A 19,257-nucleotide genomic window follows, 5' to 3' on the forward strand; every position below is an offset into this window, starting at 1 on the left:
CAAGCAAGTCAGAGTCTCACATAAAACCGTTACAGGAATGACACTGAACCAAAACCAATAAAGAAAACATTTTAAGAATACACACCCTAAGTTTATGTTGCATGTCCTAGTTTAAAAGAAAACAAAAACAGGGGAAAAGATCGGCTCTGATGGTTGAATCATGTACAACATTATAAGACAACTAGTACACAAAGAAACAAGATAATTCACAGCCATGACATGAAGGATCTGAGAGAGCAATGGACCATTTACTAGAGGGTTTCACACAATTTGAGATGAAGGTGCAACAGAGTCCAAGACCCTGGGAGACTTCACCCAGCACTCTGAAGAAAACGGACCTCAGGACATGGATTCTCTCAAAACTCTCAAACCTGACATCTTCCCAGAGCACATCTCTGATCAAGCCTTATCATCATATCTGTTTTTCATTTATGGTCATTTTCCCATCCCCCTCTGCCAACCTCTCCTTATGCAAAGGTAAATTGTGCATGCAGTTTATGTGCATGGCAGCATCCTCACCTCAGTTTACATTCAACCTACTATTTTACCTTCTCCTTTCATTTCAGGTATTCATCTCTCCACCAACTTAGCTCAGCAGAGTGGCATGGTCTACTTAGGGGAGAAGAAAAAAAAAAAATCATCCTCACTCACAAGTTGGAGTCCTGGACTCAGACTTGTTATAGCAGTTCATTTGGGGCATCTACATCCACTGGTCATGTCATACAGGCTTCCATGATAAAAAAACCAACTACTATAGCAAACACTAGACTCCTTTGCAAAAGCAGAGAAAAGAAAGGCTGAAAAAAAAAGCTTTCAAGCATGAACCTTACCAGAAATCTCCTGACTGGAGAGAGGGGAGGAGAAAAAATCTGCTAGCGACAACTCTCCAGTTCCAACAGGGTGTTACTCCATGGCTACGGTTTCACAAAGGAGGAAACCTAACCCTCAAGGAAGACAGGAAACATTGAGAAAGTTCACTCCACTGCTGAGAGAATCGGGGGGTTCACACACAAGACAAACAGGTCAGGACACCTAAGGTAGTTAATTAGAGGCATCACTTTGTCTTAGAGCAAGGACAGAATTTAATAATGTAAATAAACTTTTGTTTCCTTTAAGACATAATAACAGAGAAGAAGAGGAAAAGATATTTTGAAATATGCATGGAAAATAATTATGGTCTAAGAAAACAGGCAGAGAAAAAAAAGAACCAGAACAGATGCTTCTGAATCAAGCACAACACAAAAATACTATGATGTTCTAACATTCAAGGAATAAAATATTAACAACAAAAAACCCCAAAGAAACAGAAACATGCTTAAGTCTATCAATAACAATAGGAGACTGCCACTGTGGAAAAGTCACAGTGGACATATTCCTTCATGAAAGTAATGTAATTTAAGGTGACTAAAAGGAAGCTTTTCCAGGAAGTGGAATAAAAAATAAAACTAAGATTAGCAAGGATAAAGAATAGCAAGGATAAATTTCAGTAAAAATTCCTGCTGAAGTTGTATTCCTGACATTTCAGACTTCCTTGCCAGACCACACAGACATTACTCAGATTCTGAAGACCAGCATCAGTTTCCTTCACTTTGTGTCTTGCCTTTTTCAGCTCATGTCTTTGCAGTCTCAAATTCTGCCATTTAAATTATTGTAACAATAATTTAATAACACTACAGTGTTGTAACTAGTTTCACAAAACTATTTAGTTACTATTCGTCTTCAAACCTATTGGACCAACTGAACTCGCAGAAACTACTTCATTGTCCAGTAAACTACTCATTTGCTGGCATTTGCACTTCCGATCTTCTCCTAGCTCAAGTATGCCCAGTAATACATGCAACTTTGCTATCATTAATGGTAATACAGAAGTATTCCTAAGGTTGAAACCAGAAATGTACTTCTCAATTAGTCACGGTTTCAGTAAGAGATTATACCATGTCAGACCTTTCACACCCTGTAGAAAAAGCAATGATGGAATCTGCCTATAATGACAGTAGATTAACACGGTTTAAAATAAATAAATAAATAAACAGAACTAGGTCTTGAATTTAAAAAAGACAGATGTTGACAGAATACAAGGGACTTATTAGCACGGTTAACTGAGAAGCTTATGAATCTGTATACAGAGAAGGACTACAATTTTTTCAGGTGAAAGTACAGAACCAATCAGAAGTATCCCAGCCCTTCACTTGCAGAACTAATCTGGTGAGAAAGTACCTCAAAGAGCACACAGAAATAAATAGTCCACCAAAACTTCATTAAAGTAATAACTGTAAGGAAGAATTTATTGTTAAAGAGATAATTAACAACCTGAATTAGACTTTGCAACTGCAAGTACTGAAAGATTCTTCAGATCTGCTGAAGAAAAGTAAGGGATATGGTTACCAGTATACTTTAAAGACTGGCAGTCTTCAAATTTTAATTTGGATTAGTTTTCAAGAGTGCTGGTTCAACTATTTTATTCCTACACTGAATATCAGTTATGCCCATGCACCAGCAAGATGTACAATGGAAACCAAACTCCAAACATCAGCAACAGAAACGAAAGCCCAGAAACTCAATGCACTGAGGTTAGCAGCAAGGGATAATCTCAGCTGTGCTGCTCTAGGAACGCTGGCAATTATCTCTAGGGCCAGTAGCAAGACTTTTTAATCTTGACAGTCAAATGAGATACCAGGTGGTGGAGAAAAAGTATTATATTACATTTATATTTATATATATATATAAATGGAAGAATGGCAGTTACAGGCTGATCAACCCAAAATGAAACCCCTTAACTTTGGAAATGCCTGTGAGAATGAAATAAAGACAGTAAATAAAATAGGCTAACCTATGATAATGAAACTGCATAAAAATGGCCATACTGGATGAGATCAAGACTCTAATTAGCTTATCATCTTGTCTCCAACAGTGATCAAAAGCAGCTGCTGAAGAGCACAATGAATAGTCTCCTTAAGCACTCTCCCAGGCTAGAACCACCTGAGGCCCAGGGTTTTCTCTGAGAATGTGCTTCATTCTATATATCTAGTCGGCTTCTAGGATCTTCTGTGCATTCAGAGAGCTCCCTCTCATTAACTTTGTCCGCTATCATCTTTAATACCTGAAAACTCATATTCTCCATAACGTATAGCGGCAATGTTCCACAACTTAAGTACACACTGTTTGAAAAGCCACCTTTGATTGATTGCTGATTACTTTATAGTTTACTGGTCTTCTAGATGTGCAGAAAGCAGCAGTTTTGGGTCAGGAGGAAACAGCAATGAAACTCCTTAACCAGACTTTGTCTTTTGTCATACAATATTTTTATTAATTACCCTGTCAAAAATGTTCTAAGTGCTCTGAGGAAACCTGCTGATCAAGCAGAGCTAGGAGGCAATACACAGGGTATGAAGTAAATCTTACAGACACTTAGGAGTGGAATAAAACTCTCATTGCCCAATATGCAAGATCATAACCATGAGGACAAACTAAATAGTTTTGTCATACAGACTGGAAGTTCACTAATTCATAGACCTGTGTACCCTCCGTGCACAAGGTAATCACAGCATGGCTGTCAGCTGCCAATCTGACACCAAAATGGAAATGCAACTTCAGGATGTAAAAAAAGAGACATTTTCAGTAAAGATAAGCCACACTCACCAAAGCTCTGGTGAGACCTCACCTACAGTATTGTACACAGTTCTGTGAAGATCAACTCAATCAAAATAGACATAGAAAAGCTCTGTTTCATCAAATGAGAGTCTATCAAATTAATAAAAAGAGTAAGACTTTACTAATGTACCAACACAAGTACAAGTAAGGGAAATATTCAAGATCTACCTGAGCTGAGTGGCAACACTAGCAAAAAAAATCTGGGAGCTTAAAAAAAAAATTTAAAAAAAAAATTAAAAATTCCAATTAATTGTTATAAAATAATAGGAAGTAGAGAATAAGAGACTAACAAAAGAAAGTGATAACATTTAAAATGGAGCATGATAAATTCACAAAGAAGTATGTGATCTGCCTCCAGCAGAAGGGTCCTGGATTCGGAGACATAGTTTGCTCTTTCCAGTCATCTATACTTAAATAAAAACATAGACCACCACACAGAAAAGTCATGATATTTCAGATAATATAAACTGAGTTTAAGGCTGAAGTGTCTTTTGCTCCAATTTAATTTTCCTTTTCTAACTCAAAAAACTGTCAGGCAAAGCTTTTTTCCCCCACCATCTGCCTGCCTTCACCATCAGCATCTCTCCCTTTTCTTCCATTCCCTCTTCCTGCATTTTCTCCAAGTTCTTCATTCCATGACAACAGTACCAGCTCCTGTGACATCCTGAGGTTTTACCAAGAAATAAAAAAAAACACAAATAATTCTTATTCCTACTTTCCATAGTTATGATTTTCTTCACACTTCCAGTGAGAATTACCAGTCTTGTTACATGAGAAAAGGATGAGCAGCAAAGGTCCAAGAGCAGTCTGCAAATCAAGATGATAACACTGTGTCAGCATTCATCCAGGATATATTCCTTGGAGAACAGTAACACAGAACCTCTCTAAAAAGGAAATTGTTAAATTCTTTCTGAAATTAATGCAACACATTTGCCTTCTCAATTAGGAAAGCAGACTATTCATTTTCAAGATTTCTTTCCTGATAATGTACACACTGCAATGATACAGAGGGCACACCACTGTCTCATCCTGCAAATACTTCTACTTGGCCTGTGAGTCTCTACAGAACTTTTACAGTTTCATTATTCCTCAGTTGTGGTTCAGAAAGCACTAAGCTAATTTGTTGCCCTTTGATGTCCTCAACGAAAATCATTCCTTCAGAGAAACCTGTTTCTATAGAGATAGAAACAGGATGTGCTTCCTAAAACAAAGGAGGATGCCTTGTATATTATCTGCAATCACTTTCACTAGAGGACACACATGCATGAACTGAGAAAATTATGTAAAGTGCATGTCTATGTCATAGGCGACAAGATCTGCAAGTAGTCTACCCACAACACCACAAAGCTCTGTGTATGCTAATTTATCTTACATATATTTTGCATCTCAAGTAAATGCCATACAAAAATCAGAAGCAGAAGGAAATCAACGATAAGGGTACTGCTAAGAGGAAAAGACTTTGTGATAAACCTGCTCCTAATCTGTACTACCACTAAAATTTTAACAAAATTTTATTGTCACTGTTCATTTCTTTGCCTACATTAAAGAGTTTTCATTCACAAAAAAAAAAACCTGGACTATACTTTCTGTGTCTGTATTACATGGCAGTCTGCACTAGAAAGAACGTGAAGACTCCAAGAACATCTTTTCCACCAGAAAAAAACCTTAAAGCAACATGCACTTGATACTGCTCTGTTAGAAGAATGCAAGATACTGGTATCTTGTCCTCTAGCCATAGAGGCCCCCAAAGTCTAACACGAAGATCCTCGATGAAAAATTGTACCAAGGTGTTGAAAGGCTGTAGTTAGTGTACAAAAAGCAAGGAAACAATTTAATCTGTTCAAAATAGACATTTAATTATCATATAAGGCACTTGATCAAGATTTAATTGCAGTATATTAGCATTTATGTAACAGACAACTTTGTTTCAGTATGTACAAGAAACCATGCATAGAAGGAAGACATATCATATCTGTAATCCACAGTGATAACAAAAATGCCTTATTCTTAATTAATGAATTAAGCTGAGAAATAGTAAATGAACATGTGAGAATTGCATGCCTGTATAAATTATTAAAACAAGAACTTGATTTTTAGAAAATTAAGGCTCAATAATGTTCCAAATTCCCTCTGAGCCTTGCCACTCTTTCAAAAGGTAGCTATAAAGGAAAAAAAATAATTTGAAAATCTGTCACATAATACCAGGACATTAGTGCTGTATCATGAGATGTTACTGTCAGAACTGGGGAAAACTAAACAGAAGCTTGCTTCACATTTAGCAAATGATCCACAAGATCTACAGAAATGTAAGTTCTTCCTTCTTTTCATAATAGATTATTATTAACCACACCTGACTCCATAATACAAAGCATGAAGTCAAGGTTGTTTACATTTTTCCCAAAGAAAGAATTTATCCAGATGGTTAATTATTAACTTTTTCTTTTAGTATTTTATTTTATGCTCTTGTTTGACTAAAATCTGTAAAATTCAATCTCAAATAATTTATATTCTAAACCAGATGTAAGTTTGCAGCAGACTACCAAATTACAGAGAAAATTAGGTACATTTAATATTCTGTTCAAAGTATTTTAACAGTGGCCCCTATTTCTAAGGTGTAAACTGAATAAACTTTGACTTTGACAGAGCTGATTTTTTTCAAAATTTGTAAGAAACTTGAAGTAGAGATTCACAATGCTAGCCAAGTATTCAACTTCTAGAAACAGTATACAGCAGCCATTCATTAAGATAGTCAGGTTTTCTACTAGGATGCTAGCTGTAATACTTACAGTCTTGCAACAAACAGAGAAGACTAGTAAACAGAAGATATTAAAAGTCCTTTTACGGACTTTTATGATTTTATAACACATTTTTAGAGATTTTTAAAAGACATTTCCATCAGCTACCTAACATTAAACATCAAATTCCCATGTATATCTAGCTTTAATCAATCTTAGACTATAATTATTTAGTATGCAATGAACTTAAGCCTTAGATAAAAGAATTGGAACCCCATCATTGCAATTCATACACATTACTGTCTATACAAGTACTGGGGTTCTAAGTTCTCCTGAAATTAAGTATATTAATCACATGAATCAGACACTAACTTCACACACACATCTCAAACCTCCAGAATGATTGGCACTGCCATTAATACAAGATGGCACAACTCTATCAAAGTCAAATTAAGTTTATTCAGTGTACGCTCCCCTAGAAATAGGGAGAAGAAAGTCATTCAAGCCACTGTTTTAATTGTATTATAGTATCTTCAATTTTAGTTTATCCTTCAAACCTTTCTAAAAGACAAAACTGAGCATTTTCAATGTATCATTTTCTTTCTTGTTGCTGTTTTAATTTGAAGAAAGAAACAGACCATGTAAATCTGTACTAAATAAGAAGTTCTCACTCCTCTGCAGTACATTTTTTCCTAGTTGCGCATCCTTAGCACCTGAAGTATTATGACTTTTTGTTATGCAACTCATCCATACATCCATCCCTACTCTAAAGATTACTATGCATAGCAATATATTGGCTTGGGATTTGGGAGGGGGGGGTTGTGCTGCTATATTGTTTCATGTATCTTTGTAGTACACTGTACTATCCATGATACTCATCAAGTCAATTTAAAGTCTCAGCTTAGTCAAACACCTTGATGGTTACACTGAATCACATCAGCAAATACTCTGCATGCTAAGATTTAAGACAGCTAATGAAAATAATTAATTAAAGTGTTTGCACATGATTTAAAGTGCTTACAACCCAATCATTCAAATTCTATGATTTTTTTTAATAGACAATATCAAATAACCACCATCCAAAAAACACACACATCCAAATCAACTGTCAGCAGGTAACAACAAAAACTAACAATCACAACCTCCTGTTTCTCTTGCCTCAGCCTAAACCTCCCAGTTTGGTCAAACATCAGTTTTCTGTAAGCCATACAGGTTCACCATCCATCTGTACTTTGATTGCAAGAAGCTAAAGTTATTACTTCAGCAGAGGTGTGTATGTTTGTATAACAAAGCCTTAATAAATTACACAAATTACCAGACACTGTGTCCATACACAGGATATTTTTTTCCAAATGCCACAGCTTTACTGATCCTTAAAACCACCCCATAAAATTACCTAAAAGCAATGAAAGTCAAATAAGCCTAGACTGTACCACTCCAGTTATCACAGATCAAACTCAGCAGTGCCAGCAGAGACCACCTGCTGTTGTAAACTCATCCCATTCAAATGGTCTCTGCAATCATCAGTAAAAACACCTAGAGAATAAAGTACACTCCAGTTGGCAGCTGAAAATCATTTATTTGAGAGAGTAGCACTGTAGTATTCAAAGAAAAGATAAGGGTGAATTTAAATATTCTGGACGCTGAACTGGAAAGCTGGAAAACAGTGTTAACTTAACCTACCACGGACTTTAATCAAAAAGCTGTTGCTTGTAATAACAACCCAGGTAACTCTGGAATCCAAACACAGCTTTTAGTTGCTATACCAGATTGGAAATTGAGCTAGAAAAAAATAGTAACAATGCTTCCAGATCCTACACAGGAGAATATCCTATTAGTATGCAAAAGACGCATGAGTACAATGATTGTTACTAAGATGAATGCCAGAGTCACCTGAAACTCCTAAGATCTATCTTAAAACTTTGATGTTGACTTTCCTGAGTCAACATTCAAGAATGGAGAGACAAGCACTCTCACGTTTAACAACCCAGATGTCATTTTGTTAGCCACTACGTAGATAAAGCTGCAGAAGCACCAGAAACTTATGACAAAGAGGAAAAGAAAACAAAAAGCCTCATATAAATGGAGAAATTAGTATGATGCAACAGAAGATGAGAAATCAAAGTGAAAATTGACAAATTGACATCTGCAGAGGTTGGAGATGAGGGGCAAAAGTAATCTGAATGGTTCACAAAGTTAATTTGAGTAATTAGATTGGGTTTGCCTGGACAATTTCATTTGGAGGTGGGGAAAAGGATGTAGCACAATGTCATGGAGACATGTTACAGAGGAGTGGCGTTCCTGTAAAAGCAGAAGAATCTGCAGCACTCTCTTCCCATCATCACTATTTAATGTCACATCTAGTGGCTGCACTCACGAACACCAGCTCCATGCCTTTGGTGTATGCATCCATTATATTCATATACTGCAAATCTGTTATTTATTCTTCCATCTGAAAGTAAGTAAAATCCAGATTCAGATTGCAAGCAACGAGAAGACCATAACAATTTATTACTGCAACTTTAATGAAAAAGTGGAGAATATGTTTTTCAGCTAATTTAAAAATTTCAGATAAAGAAATATTTATTGAGGGAAGCTAAAATGCTTGTAACTTAGCATTTTTACTGAATATATACCTGATTTTTTGACACCACATTTGGGGTATTTTGCACAGTTTTGGGCTCCCCAGTACAAGTCAGATATTAACATACTGGAGCTAGTCCAGCAAAAGGTCGGGAAGACGACTAAGGGGTTGGAGCATCTGTTATATGAGGAGCTGCTGAGAGAACTGGGATTGTTTAGCCTGGAGAGGAGAAGGCTCAGTGGAATCTTATCCCAATGTGTATAAATACAAAGCCAGACTCTTCTCAGTGGTGCTAAACGGGAGAACAGGCAACAGACACAAACTTAAATACAGGAAATTCTACTTAACACAAGACAAAACATTTTTACTGTAAGGGTGATTCAACACTGGAATAGGTAGTCCAAAAAGGTTGAGGAGTCACCATCCTTGGAGATATTCAAGAACAAGATCCTAGGCAACCTACTCCGGTAGACACTTGAATGGGTTGGACAATTTCCAAGGGTCCTTTTCAACATCAACCAGCCTGTGATTCTATATTTTAAAATAAATATATTTATTCCAAATATTTTTCCCATAACTAGTGAACTTTCAACAGTTAATTTAGCTAGACAATTACTCTCTCATTAGCATGTACCCTTACAAGAATTCAGAGAACTAACACTGAAATAGTTTTCTTTTTGCCTGGTTTCATCAAAAAAGCAAGAAAAAGCTGAAGGCATACCAGAAAAAAAAAAGGAATCTCAATGACAAAGCATGCAAAGAAAGAATTATACTTGGCTTTTGTTATGCCACAGTAAAGAAGAAACATACTGTCCTTGATTTTTCACATTTTCACATCAATTTTATACAGAAAAGACACATTTACATGGGTATAAACCAATGAATTATAATGGACAAGCAAGCCCAAATTGTTCATTCGTTAATGTTGTCAGTTGGTTTGTTTATAAAATCTGCATCTTTCAGGCCACATAAACTGCCTGCTTTAACACAGTGCCATCTCCAGTAAAATACAAAATGTCATTAGATACCAAAATTTTGAATACTTTAAGCACTTACCTCACTTTCTTCAGTTGAATAGAAAGCCCAAATCTAGTTTTTGGTGCCCCATCAAAGTCCTGGAGCCCCATGCAGATGGTCTCACTTTAAACAAATACTAAACTTCTTACACTATTTTCAGAAGTATTAAATTATCTTCTTCTCTTACTTAACAACAAAAATGATTACAGTGCAAGTAAGAATGTCTTACTCTGCTTCTACCTTGAAGCTGTCCACTGAAAGAACTGTAAACACACCACAATAAACAGAAGAACATAATACCATCATGGCTGAAAGACTAAAATAATTACTGCAGTTCTATCAAAACAGATTTAAGGAGAAAAAACTGAAAGGTGTTTTAAAATTCCAGGATTTTTCAGATTACTGAGAAATAATCTACAGTGATCTGGAAATGATTCAACATCAGTGCTTTCAGTCTTCATAATGCAATGTGGCACATGCTGCATGAAACAACGGATGAGTTTGTTAACCTTTAAAGACACATGAACATACTATAATTTTTGTAAAAGCTACAACTAATGGTACTACCCCTGTTTGGAGGCAACTGCTCCTCGCCATTCCCATCAGCTGTTGAACAATAATTTTAAACCCAACCAGAAGGCCTGGGCTCAGCCACCGAGCCCTCCCATCCCAGACACACACGACCAGACATGGGGAAGCTGTAGTGAGAGATCTGCTAGAGGATTTTCCCAGGCCTTACACAGTGAAAGCAGGCTCTGCTTTTCTTCTTCCCCGAGTACAGTAAGAAAGGCATTTTGAAGCACTGCAGGTAGCTGCAGCGAGAATGACCAGAGTTAACGATGTACAGAGCTGGACACAAGCTGTGAGACAAGGAGGCAGGTACAGGCTGCAGCCCTATAGTAAAGTTTCAGTAAAACAGAAAATATGCACCCTACATTGTAATTTCAGTGAAATGCTACCTCAAGACCTTTACCTTAAGAAAACAACATGCATTAGCTGATGATTACTGCATCTATTTAAAAAAAAAAAAAACCCAACAAAAAAACAACTAAAACATCAAACCAAACCAAAAAGCCTGACTAGTAGCAGAATAAAACAAAGGCCTATCTATGTATAGGTAACTAAGCCAGTGTTAACCTGCATGGGTGCATGTTAGCCACAGGTTTATGTGGCCAGGACAGCCATTCATATGCAGAATCGACCTCTTCACTCTGTCTGCCTCACAGCGATAACCTCTACTGAAATAAAAAAACAGGGACACCTGAGCAGGATATACATGAGATAGCTGTGAGGTCACTGACCATTCAGTTCACCTGCCTCTCAAATAACAGTTATACAGAGAAGACTACAAGCTGCCAATATCTTGCAGCCTTAAAAGAAATGAAAACTAGCAGAGGATAGTGATGCTCTCAATAAAGTTACTGTGGAATAGGCAATACAGGAAAGTACTCTTTAAACTCAGGGACAACATTTGCACCTATCTCACACCTCCCCCAAGAGGAATATTAATTAGCTGTGTACAAATTGACTGCGAGTACTAATTTGGGTGGAAGTTTTGGACTGGAAGTGGGAAGTCTATTCCAAAACTTTGTCCAGTGTGAGTAATGGGAACAGAAGCATTGCTTCATTTCCAGAGGAAACTGCAAAAATCTGCCAAACTTCAATGATGATGCTCAACAAAGTCATTGTGTTTGTATGACACATTCATACAAACACACGTCAGCAACTGATTTCTCTGAATTCTAAAGTTTTAATAAAAATGAGGCAGCCCAAATCTAACTTCTGTCACCCTTAAACTTACTTTTGTTCCTACTGAAGTCAATGGAAAAATCTGACTGCAACAGACTGAATTTCGTGCCTCACCACTTTTGTTTTCTGTATGACAGTCAGTAGTGCACAGACTGTGTGAAGTTCAAACTTTAGCACAAAGATACATATTTTCACTGTGGTACTGTTTTTATTTGAAAACTGAATTTATATATGCTCTATTTAGCTCATGGTTGCACAATACACATTACTATCAGGAGCTTAGTATTGCATAGAAGGAATGAGGTAGCTGACATGAGTGTTTACAAAAACAAAATAGCTAGCATAAATTGACAGTGTGCCTCCCTCTGTCAAACCTCTTGATATTAACAAGCAATGCTGTATATGTACACTAGTTATTCTTTTCATTGTGTTACACAATATAATTACTAACTCTTGGTAGGTTTGGTTACAAATCAGATCTGGAGCAACCTTAACTTGTCATATATGAGCATTTTAAATGATCCTGACGACCTTAACACATGGGGGTTTTTTAAGGTTTACAGTTACCTTTTAGCTTTACTGACACTACCAGCATAAGAATTTTATCTTAATACATTTACACTTTTTTGTTGTGTGTAACTGCATAAATGTTTCACAGACCACAAGAAATGAAAGGAAAATTATGATTCAGTTACCTGCAATGACTATTTATGGCCCTGTTTGGACCCCTGGACAGATCACAATACAGTTGCTGTGCAGTGCTTCTCTTACATAATGAATCACACTCTGCACTTACAGTAAACATCCAGGTACAGTTGATGATTGCATTTGTCATTAAGAACTGCAATAAGAAATCAAAAAAAAAAAAAAAAAGGCTTGCTGCTGGAGAGATTAGCAAGTTTTGGAATGGGTAATGCCATTAGTCATCCAATACCTTGGTCCCAGTGCCTGAATAGGCCCACAGCTCCAGCCACTGCAATAAAAATCACAAGAAAGCTTCAGCCCCTCTCACATCTCGCTGACCAGATCTGCGTATACAAAGAGTGTATCCACTGAAGCAAGACTCCAGGAGGGCCAGCATCCAGAATCCATATATAAGAAGGGCATCTGCATTTACTGGATTTCTAACAGTAGGAGTAAGTTCACTCAAAAACCTCTTCCTTCAACTGCCACTACCTAGCAAAAGCAGCAGCAGGTCCTTGACATCTGGAGAGAGCCCAAAAAGGAGAAGAGGCAGGGATCAGCAGGAGAAGAAGGAATGGATTAAAATTGTTACTGTTCTGCCTACCCTTAGGTTTCTATATAGTATATCCTATACCTATATAGTTTCTATATAGTATATTCTATACCTGTGCTATTCTATATCTCTCCCCCCTTCACTTTCATGCAGCAATATGAACCCAAAACATTTGTTGTATTTGTGCTTGCATTGCTGCCTGCACATCAGAGATACCGATACGTGATTGATTGTTGCTGCTCTAATCCTCTTGGTGGATACAAACTGCAGCTTCCTAGTTTCTGGAACCTGTAGTGCCTTCCTGCCATCTGTATCATTACTTAAAGACAAAAACAAAAATGGAATGGAAAACATTGGTGTTGAAATTGTAATATGCTCCTGCAGGCCAGATCCAGAAATGAAAACCATGAAATAAATGACCACCCTTCATTTAAAGAATGCTGACTGGCTTGGTAACAGAATCAGGTCGTCTACCCCATAACAAACTTTGTCGTGGTGTTTGGGGGGAAGGGGAGGTGGCATCTGATGGTTCCATCATTATTTAGAAAACATTACTTGTTAAGTCATGACCAAATTTTATAGATCACATCTTCATAGAAAATAAGATGAGGGAAGATTATTCACTAGTTCTGTCAGCAAGACATTTTTGCAAGATTTAAAGAAGAGGAGGTAGACTCACAAAGACTGGAAATTTACTGATGCCTGTGCAGTGCCTATGAGGGCTTCTGTTTCTCCCGTACCTCCATTTTGGATTATTCTAAACATTGGTGATAGCTACACAGCTGCTTCCTCTCGATAAAAGGTTGAAATGTATTTAGCCAATTAAGAGCTATGCAAATGTTTCCCACATAACTTCCAGGAATTTGTTCTGCATGATGAATTTCTGTTACTACAAAAAGTATTTCTCAAATTATTTAGTTAAGTATTTCCTTGATGTAAACAAGTGCAAGGCTACAGAAATGTGCATCATAAAATGTGAAACAGGGAAGTCTTAAAAATTGTAATATCAGTATTAAGATGATGCAGATCTCTGTGCTCTGCCACCCACCCTACCATCCCTTCTGAAGTCATCAGAGAATGAGGGCTACTTCATGCATTTTACATTCAAAATGGTTTAATTTGCACACATCTTCTCGTTTCCAGTAGTGTTCATCACCTCATTATTTAGGTACCAGACAGATAAATATCATCTTAAGATGATATCTTAAGACTTAATAATAAACATTTTTCTAGACAGACTCCAGAGAAAAAGGTCTTTTATCCAATCCCCTGGAGGAGAATCAAAGTTTAAGGCTTCACCAACTTTATTTTGAAATAGCCTGGACTAAAGGACTAGTCAGTGCTACTCAGCCCTCTGGCACCCCTTTGATTTTTCTTTGGAATATTCATCAAATAACAGCCACTCAATCCACTTTAAATCCATTAATTTCTTCCAGCACAAAAACACATCCCACTGTTGGTACACACCCACTCAGGGTTTCTTTTTAGCAGGGAGACAAAAGCAGCCAAGTCTCTCCTAAGTTAACTGCACCCAAGAGAGGACTAGCCATACATGAGCTCAGACTTTGGACCTAGCACCACTCCATCCTAACATGTCTCCCAGGCACCCCCCCTCTCCATCCTTAGTCTTTCATGGTTACATTAGCCTAAGCAGATCAGACCAATAAATAAGGGACAAAAAAAGAGACAGATGTTCCACTTCTGAGACACAGTAACTCCTACTTGTAACAGTACTTGTTTTCATCCACATGATTTAGTCATGTGTTTTTACAGAAAATTTATAACCTCCATGATTTGTGCATCTGGATTTAACACCCCATCCTCTTCCCACTCCTCCCTCCCCCTCTTTTATATACAAAAAATGTTAAAGTACCAATTAGAAAAAGCTTTGGGCCAAAAGCCAGATGCAAATACATTAATATAAGTGAACTATAACAAGCTCAGTGTAACAAGACATACAAACCTTATACAGCCATACTCCTTACTGTTACAGATAGATCACTTTGAAGCAATGAAACTGTATTTCAATTTCACAGTACTTTGCATGTAAATTCTTATAGAAGACTGAAAGACGCTAGGAGAGGACATCCAGTCTATCCCAATACCTGAAGTGCTACATTAAGTACAATCTAATAAATAATTAAATTATTTTTATTTAAGAGTAACAATAGGCAGACATAAATAGAAAAAAAAGTGTTCTACAAATGCCATATTTTCAATACCACAATTAGATACTACTGTAGCTGCACAAAAAAGCCCTCATACCCTACCACTGTAGCAGAATTTTAGTCTTTTTTAATATAACAGTAATAAAAAGAATGAAAACCTGTTTTCAGATAATGTATTTCTAATTAAAAAAAAAAAAAAAAAGAAAAAGAGGAACAAACAACAGAAGAGGTTTTAGCACAACAGTTGGACTGCAGCAAACACCCAGTGGAAAAAAAAAAAAGGTAGCCAAAACATTTCCCAAAGAACACAATTTGTAGTGAAAATGGAAAGCGCAAACTCACATCCTCTAGTTTATTACTTAGCCTGGTCCTACGGTAAGGAACCACAAATGAAGCACAGGTATACTTCTGTGTGTAATACACCAAAACCGACTGTAGACCAATTTCCTACATGCTTTAATGAAAGAACTGTCAATGCTTTCTAACATTCCCTTTAAGAAAGAGACTGATTATTAGTTTATAATATCATCAATTAACTAATTTTCTCATAAAAAGGTATATATTGCAGATGCATCAATAGATTGTTCACGAATTTAGTCCATACTACAAAAGGGCAGACAATTAGAGGTACTCAGATGGCAAACTTCTGTGGACTTTTCAAAATAAATGTCATACAAAGTGTATTTAACACATAATGATAATATTGCAAGCAAGCAGAACTTGCAATATGCAACTTTTGTTTGGCAGAGTATCACAGGTATCATCTCTGTAAGACATTTGGAGAAAAGCACTACTCAAAAGCTCGTGTGTGGTTAGGAACAAGATTTATCTATCCTTTTTATAAAAATACTCTTCTTTTCTCAAAACAGATGCTCTTGGCAATCCTTCCACCCTTCAACAGCTACACAGTACTTAAGAGAGTTACCGCACCATTTCTCTACAACTTCCCTTTTACATTTCACTCCAGTCGGGAAAAGCAGTTCCACACAAGCTATTTCCCCATCAAGCAGAGGCGAATCCAGTTCTCTTTCACAGATGCAGTCAACCAGAACAGGCAAGTTTGCTTAGATAAAACATGCCACAGTAAATGATGACATACGACCTCCACCTACAGCGATCTTGTTTGCTCACTAGAGGAAAGCTAGGACTGATTATGTGCAGAGAATGATTTACATTCATGGGACAGATCAAAATACATCCTCTCCAGGTCCTGAAAATGTGCTTCTGCAGCTACAGAAGCCAGCTTGCCCTGTCAGTTCTTTGAAACATTGAAAGAACTGCCCTACAAATAATGGTTATTTCCACTTCAAAACACCTCAAAAAAATTACAAAGCACAGACAGCAGCACATTAAGGAAAAGAGAAATTATAGATACATTTTCAAAAAAGGAGAAATCTGGAATTGTGGGTGGGAAAGAAGTCTAACAGCTGTGATTAGTGAGCCGTGTGTTTATACATCTTTCAACATTATATGAAGCACTGGGCGAATTTCAGACTGCCTCAGATGGCAAAAGTCTGTTGAATGAAACTTGTTGACAATGTTGTTAAAATAGAAAACTAATATTTGATAGCAAAAAACCACAGCCTGCTATAAATGTCAAATACAGGATTATAAAGCAATGCACAGAGATTCTGGACTTGAATTTCGGTGCATAATCCAACCATCTGTCGACCAGTTGTGTAGCAAAATCAAGATAATGTCGAAATCTCCAAAAGGACAGCCAAATTCTCTTCCTTCAGCTACAGCATTTCCCTGCTTATGAACATGCCCACGGTAATCGCACTCGGCCTGCAGATTAACCGAGGGGAGATGACACTCGCCACCGGCAAAAGAAAGATTGCGAAGGCAATCCTGCCAGATAGGCAAGATAAACAGGGCGCTCAGCCCTTGGTGAGGCAGCCTGCAGAGGCTGGAGTAGACTTCGCCGCGCCGGTACTGCCGAGCCGGGCAGGGAACCTTCGCCCAAGGCGGCGGCGGGTGGTGAGGGGTCCGGGACTCCCCCAGCCCTCACCGACCGGGAGATCCGAGCCGGGCTGCTGCCTGGGGGTGAATATGGGGCTGCACCGTGCAGACGAGAAGTTAAACCCGCTGGAGTGGGAGTGGAGCCCCTCCTGATACCTCTCCCACTGTCGAGATGCCGGCCCGACATCGGCCAGGGCTGAGGGTCCCGCAGTTCCCCCAAATACCTTCCTCTCCCAGCAGGGAACCCGCAGGAGAGGCGGCACCCACGGCCTCCTGGAAAAAAAAAAAAAAAAGAAAAAAAAAAGCCCACAACCACAAAACTCAGAAGGGTGCGCCGGGGTGGGAAGTCCCGGGAGGAGCCGCCTCGCAGCCGCGGGGAGTCCGACCGGCCCCGGGGGCGCGCCGTACCCGGGACGAGGGGCTCCAGCCGCACCGCCCTGTCCCGTTCCGGATCGCCGGGAGCCGCCGCAAGGCACAGCCGCCCACGCCGGGCACGGCCGGGGGCTCGCCCCGTGCCCAAGCCTGGACACCAGTTGCTCGACCTGCGGTGAAGAAGTGGTAGAAGGATCCCGGGGGCGGCCGCGGAGCCCCGGGGGGAGCGGGGCGAGGGGTGCTCGCCCCCCACGGGGCATACCGGGGGTCCACACGCGCAGCCCTCCGCTTCTCACCTCCTTAAGTTCCTTGGCCACGTCTTTCAGATCCCCCAGGACTAATTCCAAATCCTCCACGATGATCTTGATCTGCTCCTTCACCTTGGCTTTGGAAGCCGCCGGCGGCCCCTCGGACGGCGACGAGGAGGAGGATGCGGTCCCCTTGGACTGGGCAGACATCCTTCGGGGCAGCCCGGCGCGGCCAGTGGGGCCAGCAGGTCAGGCGAGCGCGGCGGCCGCCGGCCGCCCGGCCCCGTCCCTTCGGCTCCCGGAGCTGCCGCAGCCGCTGCCGCCGCCGCCGCCTGCCCGCCCGCGCATCCCGCGCCGGGGGCGCCGAGCCGCGCCGCGCTCCGCCGGGCGGCCGCGCTGTGCAGCTGCCATCGGCTCCCGGGAGCGGCGCGGGGGCCCGGCTGCAGCCCGCCGTGCGCCGCGCCTGCGCCTCGCCCCGCCCGCCCCGGCTCCGGCTTCGGCTCCGGCTTCGGCTCCGGCCGGGGAGAGGGGCCGGGGGAGGAGCGCCCGCCGCCCGCGGCATCCCCCCCCTCCCGCGCTCCCCGGGGGCGGGGGGGAGGCCGGGCGGCTCCTGCGGAAGAGCTGCGTCTCCCGCGTCGTCCTTGCCTGGGAGCCCGGGGGCAGCGAGGGGACGGCGCGGTGTCATCCTGGAGTGTTCCCCCCCCTCCCCCTCAACTCCGGTGGTCGCCGCGCACGGGGGCTGGTTGCACCACCTCTGCCGGAGATAAATATTTACCCGCCAAAACAGCGCCCCAAAAAAGGAAGCGCATGTAGCGGCTGGCTCCTTGCAAAATTCCTGACGAAGGAGACATCGTCAGTGCCCGTTTCTGGTGGGGAAAAAAAAAAGTCATAATTGGGAGGTTACACTCGCACACCTCTGCACTGTAAGGTAACCGTTCTGGCTTCTCTGGGGTGCAGCATGCCCGTGTCGGAGGTTGCTGCTGTCAGAAGCCTATAGGGAGGACGGTTAATACCACTGAATTAGTAAGAGGCAGTTACACGTGTCTACACACACACCCCCTATATACTGCCCGGCAAACACAATGATCAGCGGGCCCTGTTCTAGTCGGGAACTAAAGGTTGTGCATCTCATCAGATAGAAATAAATTGCACTTGCAAATATGCTACCTGGCTCGCCCTCTGAAGTCCAGGCCAGTGCTGCTTTTGAACACGTGGTGTTATTCAGAGATCAACGCGTGGGGCAAGAGGAAGAGGTTGCTAGATACCACTCACCTCTGGTGGTATTTCTTCTTACTACAAAAAAAGGTGGCACATTCACGTAAAACCAATTGGTTTAGGTACTTCTACCTCCCTCTAGCTATGAGCAGCAAGAAGAGGGCATGCAGCCAACCCCTGCTTCGAGGATTGCTCTGCATGGTTGCAACTGACTTTGATGCTGTAAATGCTTCTGAGAGTCTTGGCAGCCTGAGATGTTTTAACCTAGCTAAAGCAGGAGGGGAAAAGCAGAAACCTTGCCCAGAGCGGTGTGTCTGCA

General features: G+C 40.3%; 1 protein-coding gene across 1 annotated transcript in view; it reads right to left on the reverse strand.

Annotated features, from left to right (window-relative positions):
• Positions 1 to 18,285, reverse strand: part of PRR16 (proline rich 16) — a 113,312-nt gene extending 95,027 nt beyond the window's left edge. The window contains 2 exon segments of the mRNA XM_074166743.1: positions 17,772 to 17,966; positions 17,968 to 18,285. Coding sequence (XP_074022844.1) covers positions 17,772 to 17,966; positions 17,968 to 18,285 — 513 coding nt within the window.
• Positions 18,286 to 19,257: the final 972 nt, after the last annotated feature.

Source organism: Numenius arquata, chromosome Z (assembly GCF_964106895.1).
Source record: "Numenius arquata chromosome Z, bNumArq3.hap1.1, whole genome shotgun sequence".
NCBI classification, from domain to species: domain Eukaryota; kingdom Metazoa; phylum Chordata; class Aves; order Charadriiformes; family Scolopacidae; genus Numenius; species Numenius arquata.